General features: G+C 39.7%; 1 protein-coding gene across 1 annotated transcript in view; it reads right to left on the bottom strand.

Moving 5' to 3' along the window:
• Nucleotides 1-236: 236 nt before the first annotated feature.
• LOC306989618 (uncharacterized protein) overlaps nt 237-17,879 on the bottom strand; it is a gene marked incomplete at its 3' end in the record, with an annotated part of 71,030 nt that continues 53,387 nt past the window's right edge. The window contains exons 20-32 of the mRNA XM_079595466.1: nt 17,747-17,868; nt 17,377-17,655; nt 17,118-17,213; nt 16,852-16,984; nt 16,586-16,710; nt 16,215-16,493; nt 16,011-16,100; nt 15,776-15,911; nt 15,561-15,587; nt 4,045-4,249; nt 2,994-3,236; nt 327-625; nt 237-241 (exon numbers count right to left, since the gene is read on the bottom strand). Of these exons, the coding sequence (XP_079451592.1) occupies nt 237-241; nt 327-625; nt 2,994-3,236; nt 4,045-4,249; nt 15,561-15,587; nt 15,776-15,911; nt 16,011-16,100; nt 16,215-16,493; nt 16,586-16,710; nt 16,852-16,984; nt 17,118-17,213; nt 17,377-17,655; nt 17,747-17,868 (2,039 nt within the window). The remainder of the gene's footprint in view (nt 242-326; nt 626-2,993; nt 3,237-4,044; nt 4,250-15,560; nt 15,588-15,775; nt 15,912-16,010; nt 16,101-16,214; nt 16,494-16,585; nt 16,711-16,851; nt 16,985-17,117; nt 17,214-17,376; nt 17,656-17,746; nt 17,869-17,879) is intronic.

Raw genomic sequence — 17,879 nt, forward strand, 5'->3', positions numbered from 1 at the left:
CAGAGTTCTGAACCATTTGAAGTTTATGTAAAGTTTTGAAAGGAAGACAAACAAGAAGTGAATTGCAATAATCAATACGGGATGTGACCAGTGTATGAACGAGAATTGCTGTACTAGTGAGTGAGAGAGACGGTCTGAGGCGATTGATGTTACGTAAGTGAAAGTATGCAGAGCGAGTGACGTTATTAATGTGAGCTTGAAAAGAAAGTGTGCTATCTAGGATCACACCCAGACTCTTAACCTGAGGGGAAGGAGAAACTGTGGAATTATCAATAATAAGAGATAATTCAGACACATCACAGTCAGACACATAAAGTCAAACTTACGATCGCTTAGCAGATCCTGAAGAAGAGGACCCTTGTTTGTTAGAAAGCGGATGTTGAACAGTCCAAAGCTGACGATGTTGTTGTCGTGCTGGACTTTGGCGTTGGCCGAGCCGGCTAGGCTGGCGATGACATTGTGGTCAACTTTTCGTGTGGAGTTCTTAGGAGGATGACGAGTAGACCAGAGACCAGATGGATTGTATTGCTTTGGAGTCGTCGATGTGATAGTTTTGTCGAGATCCGCGGTGGATATACTTCCGACGAGTATGACGATAGGCATGAGGAGCACAATCCAGACAATGCTGCGCCGATGGTGGATCAAACAAGTGATAGCTTATCTGCATAAGTTCAGCTGCAGTGTACTGGAGTATCGCTTTCGTTGGCGCAAAGAGGAAAAACAGTGCCATCCAAATAGGGCTGGGCGATAAAACGATAACGATAATTATCGCGATATAATTTTTCTCGATAAAACGATATCAAGAGTTCGATAAATGTTCGATAATGTTTTTGCGCCAAAAGCGGAACGAATCTCATTTGAACCGCGCGCCACACGGATCGTTTATCCGCTCGGCTCAAAGTCCAAACGGCAGCGCAGCGCGAGTTCACTAGAGCAGAGACGCGTTTACTCTGATCGGCCTCGCGTCTCGGTCAGGAGATCTAGTGAGAAGCGCTTGAATTCAGTGAAGAACACTAATGTCTCAGTGTCTTTATGACACTCTGTCACACAGTCACACAGTGTCTAATGTCTTTAAACCAGTTTAAAGGCAGATGAAACAGCGCTGACAAACAGGAGAAACACGTGTGCAACGATAGTCAGAAGCTTCTCCGTCTACAAATAGGGTATATGTCGAACGTCGCATTACGAAACCGGAAAACCGAACGCATCGCTTCCGGCTTAGGTCTTTTGTATGTGCTTCATGCATTTTTTTACTGTTTTACTCAAGATAACTTAAAAGGAGCGAGCAAAGATGATCATAACCAATGTCCCTCGCATGTGAAGATCGATATTTAAAAGTAAAAAAAATTAAAATCTTCACACTAACGTTAAGATATTTAAATAGAATAAAACGCCAATAACAAAGTGAGATAGGTAGGTTAGCTGATTACCTTAAAATTCCATAGATATCGGCGTCAGTTCATACGGCTGTTAACACTTTCTATGACAAGCGGATGCGATGAGACCAGGTTTCCGGTTTCGTCATGCGACGTTCGACATACCCTATTCCCATCATTCACCACGGATTTAACGTTACTGTAAAGTTAGCCTAGTAATATTAACTGCACCATGAAATGTGGGATATATATATATATTGAATTGTATAATATTATTAATGTAGACAATGTATTAAAGGACTAATGGAATATAATTACAGTTTTTAATAATGTATTTAGGCTACTGGTTTTCATAAATACCATAGAAACCATAAATTTACATTTTATCTGTGGTTATCATGATCTAAATGCATGATGCTGGATGACCAATGGTTAATTTTAATAAAACTAAAGAATATTACATTTTACCAAATAAAAATAATGTTGTTACTTTTTTTTAACAGATGTTACTGTTTTTGTTAATGAACATAAATTGTATTAAAGTAAATCTGCATCCTAACTCAAGCTAATACTACTGAAATAAAGATATTTATTTTGTTAAGGAAAAATGACAAATGTTTGAATGTTCTACCTCGGATTTGTGAATGTTCACCTGCTTGGCAAGTGTTTGTCATGATATGTTCTGACAATAAAGAGTAGTTTAAAAACACAACACTCTGGTTTCTACAGCTTTCACTTAGGAGCAAAAATCTGTCTTTAAACTTGAAATAAATAAAGATTTGACATTTATCGATAATTATCGATATCGACTGATATAAAAAAAAATATCGTGATATTTTTTTTTGGCCATATCGCCCAGCCCTACATCCAAAAGAGCACAGACCATACAAGCATCCCGTTGATCCACATTGTTGCCGGTGTTTAATGGAGGTAAGCCAAACAAGCAAAGAATAGTCCAAAGAAGCACAGGGAGGCCTAGAGTGAGACTGGCTGAAGAGAAAGAGACACAGCCTTGTAACCTCTGCTTACCAACTTTGCCTTTTGTTTTTCCTGTCTTCCCCCTTCAAGGAGACCTAGAGTTCAAGCAGACGGTAGAACCTAAGTTCCAAGTCGGATCCCTTTTGGCCATCCTATATATTTTTGTTTAATAAAAGACTGTTTCTGTTAACGCTGCCCTGTCTCTCTTGTGGTTGTGTTTTGTGGCAGCTGAAACCTCTCCTTGCTTTGGGGACGTGTCACAGTCTTTATTTACTAATTTTTGCAGTTGGTCTGCTGGTTTCCTTGTTTGCTTCTGTTGTGCTTGGCCCTGATAATTGCTGCTTGCAGCTATATTTATGATTGTTATTGTTATTAATATTATTTTATAAGTAACATGTAAGATAAACATAGTTTTAGCACTGTGTGTGACAAAGCTTTTCTGCTCCAGCTCTCTGACTCACACTGTATAAGTCAGAGTCCGAATGCATTCGCTCACTTTCGTTTGCTCTTTGCAGACATAGTGCACTCAAATGCCATACACTATATAGGGATTAGTGAATGAGTGAGTGGTGTCGGACACAGCTAAGAGATACTGGGGACGCTGGAGATCCAGGCGAAATGGGAATCACCTCGCCAAACCAGTCTATGAGGCTCTCCGCAAAAATGTCCTTCAGTTCCTCATAATAATAATTGCCAGAGTCCATGGGCATCTCATCCACAGTGGTACTGTGAGCGGTGGTTTCCTTCTCACCCTCAATCTGCACAAATACTTCTGCAACACACAAGGTCAGACTGTTTGTGATCCGGGCTCCGTGGCAATGACACTCTCCGTCCTTATCCTCGGTACGGGCTTGTCTATCACGGCTAGCCAGTCTCCACTGTCTGAGGTGAGCACAGACAACTCAAGGGTATCGGTCACTGTCAGTGGTGGATGCTGGTCTCTGGTTGTGGAACGGGGCTGGTGTGGTCATCTTCCAGGCCGATGTGAACAGAAAGTCATTGTTCACCAGCATTCACTCCACAAACACGGCGAGTGATCAGGGTAGTGTGTAAGGCCCGCCAGATGTAAAAAAAAATCCTGGGTGTGGATCTCCAGCGGACGGTCTACCTGCACCAAGCAGATAAGCTGGACTGAGGGAAGGTATATGGGGGAAACAAAAATATAGACAAAGAAAAAAAAACGCAGCAAAAACTTCTGTGAGTAATGCGACTTACTGCTGATATTTACCTTATGCCATGATGCACTACATTACTTTCAATGTCTTAAGTTGCGCTTTAGGCATAAGTAGACTGCATATGGCCGGATTGTGTTCGTCTGAATGAAAAATGTAATATACACCTAGGGTGACTTGAAGGTGAGTAAATCATGGGCTAATTTTCATTTTTGGGTGAACTATCCCTTTAATATACTAAAAAAGGCTGTACTGTAGCAACTATCTCAGGGGGGGTTAAATGCCAATATTTGGAACAAACTGTAATTTGAATTACTGTCTGTTCAAAATAAATGTAAAAAAAAAAACTAGCATTGGGGATTTGTTGCTTTTTGTTGTTGTACCAAACTCGTATGGAACCATGACCCCAAAGCCGAGGTACAAACCGAACTGTGACTTCTCTGTGTACCGTTACACCCCTATAATCTACTCAAAGCATCTATAGTATGAAGGCAGAAGTATTAATTTAATGAGTTTACCTATCAACACAGTGTGCAGCGGTCAGCACCCACTCTTTGTTGATGAGAGAACCTCCACAGAAGTGACTGCCATACAGAAGAATGCTAGCCTGCCACGGCCAGCTTCCAGCTGAAGCGTTCGGACCTCCTACTATCCTGCTGCTGCTGCTGCTGCTGCTAAATGTGGGTCTCCCACACACCTGAGCACTGGGAGAAACATCTGAGGCTGCAAACACAAAAGACACAATGTTGTTTTATCCAAGAACTTCTCCAGCAGTAAAGCTGCAGACAGCGTCATTCACCTCATATGTTGAAGGGGACCCATATTTAAATCCTAATTAAGTTTCTACATTTTATGTAATTACTCATGATGATGATCAAAAAGTTATCTTTTAAATATTGATCAATATTTTTAATTCCAGAGACTGTGCTGCCATATTCAAGCAGCCAAGCAAAAGGCACTTTTGTTATGAGTCGTGATATCTTCTCTTTGTTTCTCACTATCCTTTTTGCAAACACACTTTCCCTCATAATATCAGGAGATCGCACACGCACACGCGCACACACACACACACACACACACACACACACACACACACACACACACACACACACACACACCTCTCGTATTTGAGATCTCTCTCTCTCACTTCCGGTGTGACGTGTGAGTGGAGCGTTTGCGAGTGAATCGGAGCTTGTAAGTGAATCTTTCTTTCTTTTTCTCACTTTTCTTTCTTGTGTGGTTTATTGTTAACCCTTTCACACGTAAGTTTAAAATATTCTAACTGACCCCCCCAGCGTGAGTTTTTCAAGGCGACCGTTATTTAGAACCTGTCACTTTATCGTTTCCATGGTGACGCGTCATTGCTTGTCACGTGACAAAGCGCAAACACAACACAGCGCTGAATGAATGATGATCTGCTTTTATGTAATTTTCTCTTTTTGATTCAAAATATTCAAAAATATGTTAGTTATAGCATGAAACACAGATATTCCGATTGTCAAATATGTGCATGTGGATGTGTTTGGTTGTTTAAACACTTTTATAACGATCGCGTTAGTTGAGCTGTATGCGCGATGGGCGGCGCCATGTTAGTTTGTGCCACAGGTCTGTTGGATTTACAACACGTCAATTCATCCACTTCTCTCGAAATACATGAAAGTAAGTGGCAGGTTAACTGGGAGAAGAATAGGGTAACATGTAAAGCTACTTACACATTGTGTATCTGATATGAATAAAACGTGTCGTCTTATTATAATGGAAAGGATTATTATTGCCGCTTCCATAGACATCTGTGTGTATTTTACAAACTCAAATTCATTGGTTTGCTAGTACTTATCTGATTTTAAATGCCTGAAACCTAAAATAAACATTATGTGGTTGAAAACACTGAATAGTTGTGATATATGACAAGCGCGAGCACGTCCATCTCTGGCTCAGCGCCAGCCAACGCGCGGAAACACATTTGAATTTAGCAGTTGATCACGTGATGCGCTGACCGTTCTAATCACACCGGTGTGATCGTACGCCCCAGGGACCAGCCAATACTGATCACACCGGTGTGATCGTACGTGCGAAAGGGTTAAAAAGAGGTGGTTTATCTGTTTATTCGGGCCGCGTGCTACAGTTTTCTTTTGCGGGCAGCATGACGGCCCCACGTATGCAAGGTTTGAGTAAACTCACGCGGCGCCATGGAGTGAAAGTGGCGTCCACGGTGAGCGTTAAAGACTGTTTCCTGGCTGTAGGAAAGGTTGTTGGGCATGAACATATCATGTCGGCCTCCAGAATGAACAGTGCCACTGTCATCTTTCTTAGCTCTGTTGAAAAGGCAAATGAGCTAGTTGAGACTGGTATAGTAATTGAGAATCTTTTTACTCATGTTCTCCCACTTTCCATGCCATCTAAAAAAGTGTTGTTGTCGAACGTTCCGCCTTTCATAAGTGATGACACTTTGGTGAGAATTTTATCCCGATATGGTAAATTGGTCTCGCCAATTAAAATGATACCGATTGGAAGTGAATCTCCTCTTTTGAAACATGTGGTTTCGTTTAGGATATTCGTTTACATGATCCTAAAAGATGAGGATCTAGATCTTTCACTGCATCTCAAAGTTGCGTTCGATTGTGTCATTTATGCTACTATGGACAAGATGAAATGTTTTAAATGTGGTGAAGTGGGGCATTTAATCCGTGCTTGTCCTGGTAAAAATAAGGAAAACGGCTCAGCGGCAGATGACATTAATGTTAGTGAGCCGGTCGAGGCTGGTCCGTCAAACGCGGCTCGGTCTGTGACGGAGACGGGTGCGGCAGTGACAGGTGCGTGATAGAGCTGTGGAGAATCCGCCCGCGGCCGAGAGTGTGCCGTTACAGGTAAATTAACCTAAAAATAGGTTGAGGAAAATAGACCGGGTGATGCTGAAACATAGAATATTCGTTCTCGTAAATCGAATATGCAAAAAAGTGATAGTGCACCTAATGTTTTACTGCCGATTTGTTTTGTGATGGCATATAAATGGAGACAGAGCAGAGCGAATTCAAAGTTCCGTCAAAAAGGAAAACATCTGACGAGTTTCAGACGGTTAGAGCTAAGAAAGCTGACGTGGAAGATTGTTATGGTGAAAGTGACAGTGAGTCTTCTGATTCCAGCGTCAGTCTCTCTCAGAGTGACTTCTCTAGTCGAGGTTGTGAAGTGGATGACATTAAACTGTTTTTAAAAGCTACTAAGAACAAGAGAGGGGTCTGTGTAACTGATTATTTTTCTGATGCAAAGCAGTTTGTTGATAAAACCACAAACCAGGTTTTTTTATGTGGGAAGTTTGCCAGGTTGAGCTCACAAATGGGTTGAAATGTGAATGTGTTGTAGGGCTGCACGATATCGGAAAAAAATTACATTGCGATATTTTTTCCCCCAACGATATATATTGCAATATTGAGAGCCATAACTCCAGGCTAAAGTCAATAATTACCATTCCATGATATTATTAATAATTTCACTAATATGCAAGCTTCATTACAAGTGACAAAAAGGTCACTTAATATTTTATACCAAAATTAGAACATTTCTGTAAACACAAAAGAAAAAAACACATTTTTAAATAAAACAGCAGCTTTACACCAACCCCCCGATTGGTTTACAACAATATAACTTAAAATAAATATATTTTTTATAAAACAACTTATAAGCATTTTGGTTCACAATCTTTTAAGTCAACTTTTCTTAGCCTAAGTGCCAAAGTAAAACAGTGTTGGTATTGGTCGTCATCATAATCATATGAAATAAACAAAATGAAATAAAACTTTAATATTTAATTTGTATTAAATCTTCTAAACAGATTAGAGAACATGTTTCCATAAACAGAAAAGCCAAACACATTTAAACAGGAGCTTTACCGCCAGCGCCGTCGCTCCCACCACGCGCATCACGCAGACATCCCAAGTCTCCCGGAAGTTCCGGGAGTCTCCCGCATATTGATAGCGGCTCACTGATGCCCGCTGATGTCCACTGAGAGACCGCGCGCGTGCCTCATGAAGCGCATGTAATATCTCCCCCTCGTGCTACTGTGCTACTACCCTTCACATCGCATGTTCTGGCGATGTGACTATCGCTCACTCGCACATTGCGATGTCGATGTTAAAACAGAATATCGTTTTGCCCTAATGTGTTGATTGCGTGAGTAGGATGGGTTTCATACAAGATCTGGCAACTGGGCAACCTTGGAATAATATACTGATGTGATTATTCATATAACGACGTTTGGGAATACAAATTACGGGAGTTTCACGGGAGAAAGGACAAAACGGGAGGGGGGCGGGAGATGGGTGTGAAATACGGGAGACTCCCGGGGAAAACGGGAGTGTTGACAGGTATGCTTTAACTGTACATTGTCGAACTTGGATAGGAATCATATTGAACCTCACTTACCTTCTCGTAATCGTTTAATCCAGCTTGTCAAAACGCATGAGCTAGGCTATGTGATGTTTGGAGACAGTTTAATGGGGCACAAGAGCAATATACTTGGACTCATGTTCATGACAGTGTGATTTCGTTGGCAAGATTGGATCGGTTCTATGTTTTTAAGCATCACTGTAACATTGTAAGGAAATGTTTAATTACCCCACTGAGTTTTTCTGATCACAGTATGGTGCAGTGTTCTGTGTTTTTAAACTCCATTAAGCCAAGAAGTGCATACTGGCAGCTTAACAGTACTTTGTTAAGTGATAGGTACTTTAAGAACATGTTTAAACTGTTTTGGGATGAGTTCAGAACCACAAAGGGATCTTTTAAGTCTCTACGACAGTGGTGGGATTTTGGGAAAGCCCAAATAAAGCAATTCTGTTTGCAGTATACTCAAAACGTCACTAGAGAGACAACTATGTGTATGAACACCTTGGAGACTGACATTTTAAAACTTCAAGAATTAGTTGAGTCGACTGGTGGCCAGAGTTATTTAGATTCTTTGTCAAAGAAAAGGACACAGTTGGCTGATTTACTGGGCATTAAAACACAGGGGGCTCTGGTCAGGTCGAGGTTCCAGAGTGTGGACCAGATGGATGCTCCATCCAGGTTCTTTTTCAACTTGGAGAAAAAGAACGGTCAGAGCAGAGTCATCCACGCTCTGCGCTCTGAGTCTGAAGGTTTATTGACAGACCCTGCGGACATTCGCAAGAGAGCAGTTGTGTTTTATGAAAACCTGTATAAAAACGAACTTGGTGCAGAATACAGGAGTGACAGCGAATTTTTCAACGACTTACCCCAGGTGTCTGAGGAAGTCAATGCTGAGATCTCTGGTGCTTTGAGCATGGGCGCACTGTACAAGGCTCTCCAAGGAATGGAGTCTGGAAAGGCACCGGGCATTGACGGACTGCCAGTAGATTTTTATAAGTCTTTCTGGTCAGAACTGAGAGAGGACCTTCTGGAGGTGATGAATGAAAGCTTGGCTGAAGGCCAGCTGCCTCTGAGCTGCCGTAGAGTAACCCTTCTGCCCAAGAAAGGCGACCTTACAGACATAAAGTGCTGGAGGCCCGTATCGCTACTCTGTAGCGAAACTGCTCTCGAAAACCCTGGCTAACAGGCTAGCAGGAGCGATGGATGGTGTTATCCATCCTGACCAGACCTACTGTGTTCCTGGTAGGTCAATATTTGACAATGTTTCTTTGATTCGTGATGTTGTAGAGGTCTCCAGGATGGTGAATCTAGATGTCAGGAACAGAAGGGTTCGGAGACGAAAGCTGGTTAACTCTCTTAGGCTGAATTAACAGAAAGTCTCTTGACAAAAGGTATAGGAAGATTCTCCGTTGATCTCTCCAGTAGTCGAGACGGATTCAGCCGGAGGCCCGGATAACTTCAATCCGATGAAGTAGAACCCACGGGAGTGATGAGGATCCCTCTCCTATGCTCCACGGAGACGACTGAATAGCACAGAAGTGGCAAACACAGCAGAAGATAATTCTCCAGACAACAAACACTCACGACAGGACAGGACAAGACAGGACACGGAGCTATCTTCAGAGAAGTAACGATAGAGGTCACGAATTGCATGAGGAACAAACAATAATCCGACAATACAGACAAGTCAGAGAGAACTAGATATAGTGTGGAAATAAGGGGAAGATAGAGAACAGGTGTGTTGATGGAACGATCATGAGATCCAGCTGACGGTAATGAGAGGAGGCAAAAGGTGTGTGTGCGAGAATGTAAGGAAAAGAGAAGGTATGACACAAACTGACCAGCAGAGGGAGACAAAGGAAAGAAAACCAAGAAGGAGAGAACCAGGATCATGACACTAGATTGTGGGTTAATCTCATTGGATCAGAAGGCATTTGACCGTGTTGAGCATCGCTATTTGTGGAGAGTTTTAGAGGCCTTTGGGTTTTGCCAAAATTGTATAAGTTGTATTAAAGTTCTTTACAGTGGCGTTGAGAGTATTCTGAAAGTGAACGGTGGTTTATGTGCTCCTTTTAAATCTCTTAGAGGTGTCAGGCAGGGGTGCTCATTGTCTGGTATGCTCTATTCTTAGGCAATAGAGCCACTTTTACAGCAAATACGGGTCAAACTTTATGGTTTATGTTTGCCAAACTGTGCAAAAAATCTTATATTGTCCGCTTATGCCGACGATGTTATAATTATGATTAGTAGGCAAAGTGACATACAGGTTTTGTCAGGTTTACTTAAAACTTTTAAAGGATTATCTTCTGCTAGTGTAAACTGGAGTAAAAGTGAAACTTTATTATTAGGTGAGTGGACAGGTGGGAAACCAGATCTCCCTAAAGGGTTAGTTTGGGGAAAATCAGGGGATTTCTTCTGGGATAAATTGCATTGGGTCCCACAGAGTGTGTTATTCTTGCCTAAGGAGGAGGGTGGACATGGCTTAATACATCTTCAAAGTAGAGTAGCAACTTTTCGGTTGCAATTCATTCAAAAACTTCTTATTGGTTCAGTTGATTTTAAATGGTGTTCTGTTGCATTTGTGATTTTACATAATCTTGAAAATCTGGGACTAGACAAAACTCTTTTTTACTGGACCCAACGAAATTGAACACTGCTGGTCTTCCAGTGTTTTATACGTAGGAAGTGAACCTCTTTAAGGTGTGGAGTCTTTTTGCTTTAAAAAAAGCATAGGATTCAGAGTCACTTCATTGGCTATTAGAAGAGCCTTTAGTCCGTGGAGCACGTCTGGATTTGTCTGCCAGTGGACTTTACCCAGGACTGAACAAGACACTCATTGACAGTAAAATCATCACTTTGGGACAATTACTGGAAGTATCAGGACTTGATTTTATGAATAAAGAAGCAGCGGCTCAACATCTGAGAATTCGATCAACCCGTCTAGTTGCGCAGCTATTGGTGGAATGGCATACGCTTCTTAATACAACAGAAAGACTTTTGTTGGCTGAGTATTGTGATGGTCGCTGTGAACCAGATCCTGAAGACCCTTTTCCTTGTCTGTTTCTTTCAGTGAAACTAGAAGAGGTTTCTGGAGTGTTTTTAAACTGTTGAATCCCTGTGTAGATTTATTTTTCTTGTTCTGGGAAAACTTTGTATAAGTTTTGTGTTGTTATTTTTAACAAAAGAATGTTAAATAAGAAAATTGATACTCCATGGCGTGATTTTTAAAAATTGAATGTGGATAGAAAACCTGAGTGGAGAGCACTTTATAAACCACCGTTGACGAAAAAGATAGGTGACTTACAGTGGAGAATCCTTCATGGCGCTGTCGCCGTCAATGCTTTTATTTCAATTTTAAATCCTGAGGTTGATGCTGAATGTCCTTTTTGCACTGAGAGAGAAACCATCTTTCATGCATTTGTAAAGTGTGCAAGATTAGAGCCTTTATTTCTGCTTTTAGGAAACATTTTTCAGAGGTGTAATGAAACTTTTTCTACTGTGTTATTTATTTTGGGTTTTAAATATATGTTGAAAAAAAAGATTTGTATGCCAGTTGTTGAATTTAGTTTTACGCTAAGCAAAATTGGCTATTAATAGAAAAAAGAAAGTCGAACAAAATTTGGGACAGAATGTAGTTGCAATGTTTTCAAACATGGTGAAAGCAAGAATATTGATTGATTTTGCTTATTACAAGCTTATGGATGATCTCATTACCTTTGAAGGTATTTGGTGTTGCAATGAGGCTGTGTGCTCTGTATCTGAAGGTGATTTGTTTTTTTGCACATTTATTGTGAGTTGGGTTGCTCTTAATATTTATGCACATTGTAATTTAAATGTACTGTGAAATGTATTTGTAATAAAAGTTTGTTCTCTCTCTCTCTCTCTCTCTCTCTCTCTCTCTCTCTCTCTCTCTCTCTCTCTCTCTCTCTCTCTCTCTGTTTCGCAGGCCTCTCTGTCTACCTGCACCAGTTAGTGCACTGCTTTGCGATGACACCTGTTCCCACTTTGCCCTAAGTGTTCACCCTTTATATAGGCTAGTGTTTGTTCACGCAGTTCTTTGTCGGATTATTGTTACATGTCATGCGTTACGACTGCTGCTCCCTTCATGTCTGTATAGTTTTGGAAGTACTCACCGTCTTGTTTGTCCGGTACAGCCTTGCGCCTAAGTATTATCTGTGTCCTGCATCTGCTGCGTGAGAACCTCTGCGGTCCTTTTTTCCTGGCTGAGATACCAACTTAAAGGAACACTCCGACTTTTTGGGACTTTAGCCTTTTCACCTTATCACCCAGAGTTAGATAAGTCCATACATACCTTTTTCATCTCTGTGCGTGCTATAAGTCTGTTTGACGCACCCACCGCTAGCCTAGCTTAGCACAAAGACTGGATGTAAATGGTTGCTGCTAGCATACTAATCCAAATAAGTGACAAAATAACGCAAACATTTTCCTAGGGCTGGGCGATATGGGGCAAAAAATATATCTAGATATATTTGACTATATCTCGATATCTTTACAGGAAAAATAACCCCCCAAAAACTACTGCAAAAACAAATATGCCAAATTCCACACAGTCTTTTTTTATTGAAGTGCAAAGAGGTAGGCAGTTCATGTAGGAACAAAGAGCTTCTGCAACATTTAAAAAAAAAAATCCCTGTATACAAAAATAATAATTTAACTATAAAATAAAGGAAGAAATAATACATATTGCCTTTTCATTCAAAAATAAAACAACTCAACTCAAGGTAGGCAGTGTAGGGTTTCCCGCAGAAAATGTTTTGTCATAAATGTTTTTTTTTTTTTTTTACCTCCATGCTATAGCCTACCTTCAAGTCACAGCCTACGTGTTGCCACCATATAGGCCTACACATCAGCATAAATGCTCCTGATAATTATTTTTAAATAAACAAAATAATACATTTGTTATTAAAGCATTAACATTCACAAACCACTGTTAATTTAACATAAAAGCAAGCAGGCTGCGTGCATGGTTTGCCATGACTGAATGCGTTCAAAGTGCGCTCCCTTAATAGTTCCTAAAAAGCTGACATCGCGATCTCATACATCATTATTATCATTGATGACTGCACAATGAATCTTCCATAATGTCTACACATTGTTTGTTATAATCAGAGGATTTGCCAGCATGCAGAATTCAGCACTGAACAAAAAGTCCGTTTTGAGCGGTGAGAGGTTTCTATCTTAAATGCTTCTGATTGGCCATTGCGTTCAATAAATCAACACGTATGTCTGTGATTGGCTACATTGCTCAACGCTGCAAAGATGCTACAAATAGAAACTCTGGCCTGTAAAACGTTTCTATTTTGTTTTAGTTGTTCTTGATGAATAACAATTTATTAGTTTTTATGTTTTATTCGTAGATATTTATATTTAATCGTTTTATTCTCCCGCAGCCCGCACACACAGAGTGAGTGCATTAGCCTACCGCTCGCACTCGGCCATCAAATCTAGTCCCGCGCCGCACGTCTCTAGATCACGGGCCCGGCCCGAGTATAGCGGCAGGAAATATCGGGCTCGGGCAGAGAATCTAAGCTTTAAACAGGACAGAGTAACACGGCGGTTATCGCTCATATACATTGTTTTGACGACGTAGTTAAGGCGGCAGGCGTGTGTTGCTTAGGCTGCCGCCTTTAGCACGTACAGCACAGAAAGCAAACAAGCAAAGTGGCGAAATTAGAATTAAATATAAACAATATATCGATATATACGATATGTCAAAATACATATCGAGTTTAAAAATATCTCGATATATCGTAAATATCGAGATATCGCCCACCCCTACATTTTCCTATTTACATGTTGTGATTTTGTATAGTCACAGAGTGTACAAAAAACAAAGTCACATGAGACACAGACATATTTTAACCGTATAAATACTGGGAACTATATTCTCTGAAGGCGAAGCACTGCTACTTGGGCGGAGTGATAACCGCAGCACCTGAGACGCGCCGTTGTTTCTTCTGTCAACAAAACCAACGTGACTAACTATCTACAGTATTAGCGGACGTGAATGGTGATCATGGCATAATGTCCCTTGATAATCTCGGTAACACTTTACAATAAGGTTCATTAGTTAACATTAGTTAACTACATTAGTTAACATTAATTAATAATGAACTGCACTTAAACAGCATTTATTAATCTTTGTTAATGTTAATTTCAACATTTACTAATACTTTATTAAAATCTTGTTAAGTTAATGCACTGTGAACTAACATGAACAAACAATGAACAGCTTTATTTATATGAACTACCATTAACAAATATTAATAAATACTGTAACAAATGTATTGCTCATGGTTAGTTCATGTTAGTTAATACATTAACTAATGTTTAATAAATGAACCTTATTGTAAAGTGTTACCATAATCTCTTTAGGTGTGTTTGGATCAATATCCAGAGCAAGTAGCCATTTCTTCATCCGGTCAGCGTTTTTAGTTGGAATTCTATGAAACATCATGGTATTACCTGGTCTCCCCTGTTTATTGTCACAGCTCTTTACAATACAGCGAAAACCCATGATTGTAAACTACGCTTTTACTATTTATAAATTGCTGACTGACTCTGTTACCCAAACTCTGAACGAACTCTCTGCTCCTCACCACGGCGCGTCTCAGGTTATCACTCTGCCCAAGTAGCAGTGCTTCGCCTTCAGATAATATAGTTCCCAGTATTTATACGGTTAAAATATGTCTGTGTCTCATGTGACTTAGTTTTTTTGTACACTCTGTGACTATACAAATCACAACATGTAAATAGGAAAATGTTTGCGTTATTTTGTCACTTATTTGGATTAGTATGCTAGCTGCAACCATTTACATCCAGTCTTTGTGCTAAGCTAGGCTAGCGGTGGGTGCGTCAAACAGACTTATAGCACGCACAGAGATGAAAAAGGTATGTATGGACTTATCTAAAGGCCTTTTTATGCTTCTGCGTCATATCGACGGCGTACCCCCGCAGACCCTTCTGCGTCGACGCGAACCCTCCGCCGTAGCTCGACGTGCACCTCCAAAAAATTGTAACTACGCGTCGAGGCGACGCAGACCACAAGGGCTGTGATTGGTCACACCCCCACCCCCTAGCGTTCTGGCGGTGAAATGCACCTACGGACTCTACGGACTGTTGTATCCTGTCTACTCCTGCTCTTGGATCCTTTTATTATAACTGTGACAACTTTCACATAAGATCACTTTAAATGTTTATACTAAATATCTGAATAAATTAATAAAAATCAACTAAATTATAAAACTTGATAAGTTATTGGTATGTATATTAAGTGATTGATAAGTTAATCAATTGAAAATTTTGGATGGAAAAACTTCTGCACAAATCATGTAAATTCAAGATTCAAAACAGCGAATCTCACAAAAAGGTGATGAATTTTCAGCATTGATATATTTCACCTACAATAATTATTACAATGATTAAATGTAAAAAATATTTTTTGTTGTTTTAGAAGTTGCATTCAAAATTCAGCTGCCTCAGAAATCTGAGGGGGTACAAGCCAGATTGAATGTACACTCTGCTATAAATACTGTATGTCACTTGCACAATGATTTCACCAAAGACATGGTATCAATTATTTTACTAAATTTTAACTAGAAATCAAATTGTCTATGTAAAATGAATTTACCTTGAGGGTTAGTTCTGTCACAAAACCCTGCAAAACAGAATAGAGGCAGATGTTACATACCTATTTATATACCTAAGACTTATATAGGTATATAAAATATTATTATATAGCAACTCTGTTACACACACTATTTAAAGAAACAAACAAATGCTTATGTTTTGAATCAACAATTATAAAATTACAATTAGACATCTAAAATTGAGGTAAATATTTACCATTTCTTTCTGATGAATTGTCAACACGAAATACCCATCTACCCCTGACGTTGACATTGCTTGTGTAAGGCAGGTTTGTGATGTCAGAAACAGGAATTGAAAAGAAATTAGTAGAGTAGTTTGTGTCATAGCCGGACTGTTAATAAAGAAAACACAAAGAAAAACTCCATTAAATTAAAAAAACATTACACAGCTAAGATCATGAACTATTGCCACATTTTCCACACTGCTTTACCTCTGCAGCATAGGTGGAGGTGATATCATCATAATGCATGAGTGTAAACGACAGGTTTTTTCCAGACATCAAAACCACCTGGAAGGTCGACTAGAGACCAGAAGTTCCTCATTAATACAAGCATCATTCTGGATATGCCATAAATTTCAGTTCAAGGAAAATACTATGCAATAAATATGCACGATAAATAAAAGAAAATCTCACTGTCTCTCTGCTTCCATAGTACGATACTTTATCCCATGTAGCGATAAAAATCCATGAGGCAGAGAAGTTCAAGTTGGGGTAATATTGGTTTATGTCTCTTGAAGCCCGATCCAAGAGATGCCCATCTGTTACTTGTCGGTAAGAGATGTTTCCTTTCCCACTATTATTAATGTCTGTCCACAGTGGAGCGATGATGTCTCTAGTTGAGTATGCAGGAAAATAATAGGGATACCACTGGTAAAGTGGCCTATCGAAGGTTAGGTGTCCGTTATTATTCACCTTCAGGAGCAAAATATGTTATCTGTTTTTTTCAAGTAACAGCATCTATGTGGAATATATGTTAATCAATGTTATTAATGAATCCGTCTTACAAATATTTTATCATATACATGACCAAAGTACACAAATTGCCGCAGCAAGGGGATTGGAGGAGAACTTCCATCATACGACTGTGAGTTTCTCTCATCGTCTACATCTCCATATGGGTAGAACATTCCTAATATTTCCAACGGTATTATTATGAGTGTTTCAAGTTTTGAAGGAGGATATTTTATAATGCCTACATTTTTTTTAATGTTATATTTCATGGCTATTTATCAAACAATGTGATATTCTTTCTATTAAACTGTGACGTTACCCTCCTCAGGTCCGCCATCAACACGAAATGCCCATCGTCCCGGCACATCGACATTGCTGGAGTTAGAGAGTTTATTCTCATCAGGCACAGGGATTGAAAAATAATTTGTTGAGTTTATTGTGTCATAGCCAGCCTGAGTAAACAACAAAACAAAACAAAATAATAATAATAATAATGATAATAATAATTAATCAGCCAGTAGACCAAGACGTTTATTTAAGGTCTGAGCCTCAAAGATTTGTAACAGGATTCTTATTCTGTCCAACCTGAAAACTTTGATCAGTTGAGGAGATATTTCCGTAGTTCATTATGACAAAGGAAAGAGTCCTGCAAATGATTAGAACGACTTGGAAGGAGGATTCCTATAGGAAAAGTTAAGGAAAAACATTGGGTTTCAACGGAAAAACACAGCTATAAATTGTCTATAAACAAAACTCATTTAACAAAACTATTCTAAATGTATGCAATACTTTTAAAACTAAACTTAGTTTAAAAAATATTACCGTAACCATTAAATCTACACACCGTCAAGGAGCTGTTCAAGTAGGGCACTTTCTCCCAAGTAGCAATGAGGACTGCCTTTACTGAGAACCCAAACAGAGGGAAATACTGTTTGACATCATTTCTCGCCCGGTCCAGAATGCGGCCTCGAGTTACCAAGCGGTAGGAGATGCTTCCATTGACACTACAGTCAAACTTTGCCCAGAGTGGAGCAATAATGTCTCTAGTAGAGTTGGCAGGGAAAGCCTTGGGGAGTCTTTCATAAGATGGTTCATCAAATGTCAAATATCCATTATTGTTGACCTATAGTAAAGACATAAAGATGAACTGAAGCAACATGACTTGTAATACATCAATGTACTTAAAATGTAATGTGTTTAACATAACATCTCACATATATGTTGTGGTATCTGCGCCCGAAGTAGAAGAAAGGATACTGCAAGTGCACAGCTGGTGAGGTTGCAGTACTTTGACAGGGATTCTGAGAGACCCGATAGTCAGTTGGATAAAACAAACCTGGGAAAATA

This window comes from Phoxinus phoxinus (assembly GCF_949152265.1).
Source record: "Phoxinus phoxinus genome assembly, chromosome: 21".
NCBI classification, from domain to species: domain Eukaryota; kingdom Metazoa; phylum Chordata; class Actinopteri; order Cypriniformes; family Leuciscidae; genus Phoxinus; species Phoxinus phoxinus.